Source organism: Vigna unguiculata, chromosome 1 (assembly GCF_037176805.1).
Source record: "Vigna unguiculata cultivar grain cowpea cultivar isolate G323 ecotype 2 chromosome 1, ASM3717680v1, whole genome shotgun sequence".
Lineage (NCBI taxonomy): Eukaryota > Viridiplantae > Streptophyta > Magnoliopsida > Fabales > Fabaceae > Vigna > Vigna unguiculata.
This window is the reverse complement of record NC_140792.1, coordinates 48,055,850-48,059,761: the sequence shown is the minus strand read 5'-3', so window position 1 is coordinate 48,059,761 and position 3,912 is coordinate 48,055,850. Positions and strand designations below refer to the sequence as shown.

General features: G+C 35.3%; 1 protein-coding gene across 1 annotated transcript; it reads right to left on the bottom strand.

The window, feature by feature from the left end:
- Positions 1–812: 812 nt before the first annotated feature.
- Positions 813–2,114, bottom strand: LOC114174532 (uncharacterized). The gene has a single exon (XM_028059368.2). It carries the CDS (start codon positions 1,946–1,948, stop codon positions 875–877), a length of 1,074 nt encoding a protein of 357 aa, XP_027915169.1. The 5' UTR covers positions 1,949–2,114; the 3' UTR covers positions 813–874.
- Between the last annotated feature and the right edge of the window lie 1,798 nt (positions 2,115–3,912).

Below are 3,912 nucleotides of genomic sequence, written 5' to 3'. Positions count from 1 at the left end.
TTTCATGTACATTCTTAATGTACAATAGCTACCTAAGTTATATTTATTATGCCGAATTAATTTTGTCAGATGTTTAAATCAGTGAGATGTCAATCCACTTCATGTCTCATTGTATTAGTAAATGTGATTAAGTTACTTATTTACATTAACAACCCTGCTTTCACTTTATTCTTGATTTATTTACACTTCATTTCCCCCTCTAAGTTACTTATTTATATAAACTACGTGCGTGTTATCTCAACCAAATGCACTCTTAACGAAGAATAAACAAATTTGGTGATGTATTTGTGTCCTCTCAACCAAAGACACTCTCAACGAAGAATAGAAAAAAAAATGGGTATCATCAGCCATGCTAGGTGTGGAGAGACCTGAAAAGACAACCTATGTGATGGTGTTTCAAAAAGGAGCTTGCAAAAAGGGCAGCCCCAAAAAGTGAAGATCGAAACCCTGATTCCAATTTCATATGTAGTAAAAGTTTTCAAACACATCTTTCCTTTTTGGACTCTTCCTCTAATTTCAACGCCATAAGAGTCTACCACCGGCCTCTGAAAGGTCAGTGTCCTACACCTTCAGGACCTTCTCTTCTTTTCTTGTACCAATGAAAATTAGAATAAAGAATAGTTTTAATGTGGATAAGTGTGATATCTTCCAATGTTATAAGAGAATTTTAATGCTTCAAAAACTGCAGCAATTATCACCTTGTTCATTTATTTGATTATTTAACTAGTTTTTTCAGACACAAAATTTGTAATGATCTTTTATTTCGGTGTGTGTTTGATGAAAACTTATAATCCTTCAATAAAACAAAGACATAAATACAAATAAAGCAATAAAATTCAATATGAATATCCCATGAATACATACATATGCAATATCAATTACTCGGAAACCCTAAAACTTCCCTTAAACAGTAGTCATCAATGGATCCAAAATCATCAAAAAACCCTTCCGGCAACTCCTCGTCCCCAAAGCAATTACCCAATCCAAATCCACTTTCGGTCGTCAGCATTGGATTTTCTTCATCACACTCCGCCACTTGCTTCCCTTTATCCTCTTCGTCGCACGCGAGCGCAGGCGCGTGGCCCTCAAACAGCGCAATGTGGCCGAACAACTTGTCCTTCCTCGAGAACGTGGTCCCGCACGTGCACTTCCACCTGCACTCTCCGCAGTGCTTTGCGTGGCTTTTCAAATCCGAGAGCACCGAGAAGTGCTTCTTGTGGCACCGGGTGCACGAATACATCTTTGGACAGTGGCTCCGCTTGAAGTGATTCTTCAAGCACACCACCGACTTCAGCGGCCGGAACCGCCGGTGGAGCTTGTTCCGGTTGCAGCCTTCGAACGGACAAGAGAACCGCATCGCGCGCCGCGCCGCGCCGGTTTCCGACGGCCTCGCCAGTGCCTCCGGAGTCTTGAACTGGTCCCCGTGCGCTCGCATGTGCATGCGGAGATTCGCGTCGCGCCGGAAGCCTTTCCCGCAGATCTCGCAGAAGTGGATGTGCTCCGCGAGGAGTTCCACGGCGTCGAGCTCCACGATTTCACAATCCACGACATCGTCTTCGACGCCGTCATCGTCCTCGGGAGGTTCGAGTTTGGAATCGAGTAGTTGCTTTGTTTTATCGGTGGCGGATGGTTCAGGCTTCGGATACGACGACGCATCTGGTGTGACGGCGGCGGTGGAATGTTGGGAGTAAGTTACGAGGGCGGCACCGTTGACGATGATTTGGTGGATGGATGAGATGATGTGGGTGGAGACCATAGCGATTTGATCGGTGGTGAGAGGAGTGTTGGTGCTGATGGATTGAGATAGGAAGTGCTGTAGAGAATCAATTCTGGTCCGAACCTGGGAGAGGTTCTGAAGCGGAAGCTGAGGGTTTGCAGTTGTATTCGGATCCTGGTCGTTAAAATTTAGGGTCGGATCTGCGTTTGGGTTGAAGTTGAAATTGGACATGATTTCGATTAGGAAGTTCCAAGGCAAAGGGAAAGAGGGGAGAAAGAGGGTGCGGGATTTGGGATTGGGTTGTGTTTGTGTTGCTGTGAACTCACATGGATTCAAGTTAAACCAACTATTTGCGTTGACCCTTTAAAATTTAAGAAATTGATGCAGAGAGACACCTGGGCTACAATGCTGGTACACAATTATAGAGACAAGGAAGGTCTAAACTATATTTTATATTTCACTAGTTTTTTGTTGTGTAAATTAAAAAAGATAACAAATTTCATGAAATAGGTATAAATTTAAAGAAACAAATTTATTGAAAGTAATATATTGCAACATTATTCATAAAATAACTAATGTTTTAGAGAAAAAAAAATACTAAACTTCAACTAAATTCCTAACCCATCCAACTTGTTTTATGAATAACTTATTTTTCATGAAAACAAAAATAAAAATTGGGAAATTAACTTCTCTAAACATAGTCTAGTAAAAATCAGATACTTCAAGTTTTCTTTAGATGCGAGTTATCAATTAATTTTTGTAAATAATTGATCTGTGTCGAAAAAAAATTATCACCTTTAGTGTAGTTACGTTTTCACAGGATTCAAATTTGGTACACTGTTTACGAAATCTGAGACTAGTTATTTATTTAGGTCACCAACAAAAATTTATATACATAAACAAAAGTTCCAATAATCTTTATCGCTCAGCTGTTTTTAGGATTAAAATGGTAATTTACTTTATACAGAGTATAGATAAGTATCAAAGTTTTGTTTTCAGAATATTAATCACATTTAATATATATATATATATATATATATATATATTACTAATTTCAAGTTGTTCCAACATTTCTTTTAGACAATTTTAACGAAAAATTAATAAGAAAAAAAATCCCTTTTACAATCAAGGATTTAATAACTCAAATTTGGGATTAATCTCCACAATTTAAAAAAGTTATCCCTTCTATTTAGATAATTAGAAATTGCTTCCTAGTCAATTCATGTTTGGTTTGTATTAATATTGCCAAACACTATTTTACGTGATTTTTTTTTTTCGATATACTCCTTTCAATGATATTTGGACCGATAATGTTTGGTTACAAAAGCTAAATCTTTTTTTGATCAGACTATATGGATTCAGAACACAATTTTCTAATTAGGTGGGTAAAAAAAATGTACCCAACGTGAGGGATAAAAATACATTTAATTTTGTTGATTATAAAATTTTTTAAAGTTCAATATAATTAAGACCTTTGATTTTCGGCCATTGACTTTGACCATATACAATAATGGATGTCCATTATCTCGCCTTCATTCTATATTGCATGTCACTTTCTTGACTTCAAGTAGTTAAAAACACAGAAATGATTTTTTGTTTTTTTGTTCATTGATTTTCCCGGGCGTAAGATAAACTCTCAGTCAAGAAAAATATGTTAATTTATTGTTATACTCCTCAACTTGATTAATAGAGTTATTATTGAACTAAATCCTTCATTTATTATGTGTTTACATTGTTATTATATTGAACATGATTCTGTTATTCTAACATAATTTTTCTTTTATTTTTTTACAATGTAAAATAAAATATATTCGTTGAACGCAATTTTGACTATTTTCCACACGTATTCTTATTCACCTAAATCTTAAGACATTAAATATTTTACCTTCCCACCAATTTCTCATATTCTTTGAAAATGTAAATAAGCGATTTTTTTTTAACTACTCTCTTCTTTCCTATAAATAATTTAAATATTTTTTTATCCTGTTTATTTAAAAAATGGCCTAAATTTGAGCTATAATAATAGCTTTATATATGATACAACCACATTTCTTTTCAAGTTAAGTATAGCTTTTCTACAAACTTTACTAAATTAATGTGTTTGATATTTTCAAAATATATAAACGGTTTAATATTTCTTACAATGACAAATGAGGAAAAAGACATAATGCGTATTGAAAATGATACTTGACAAA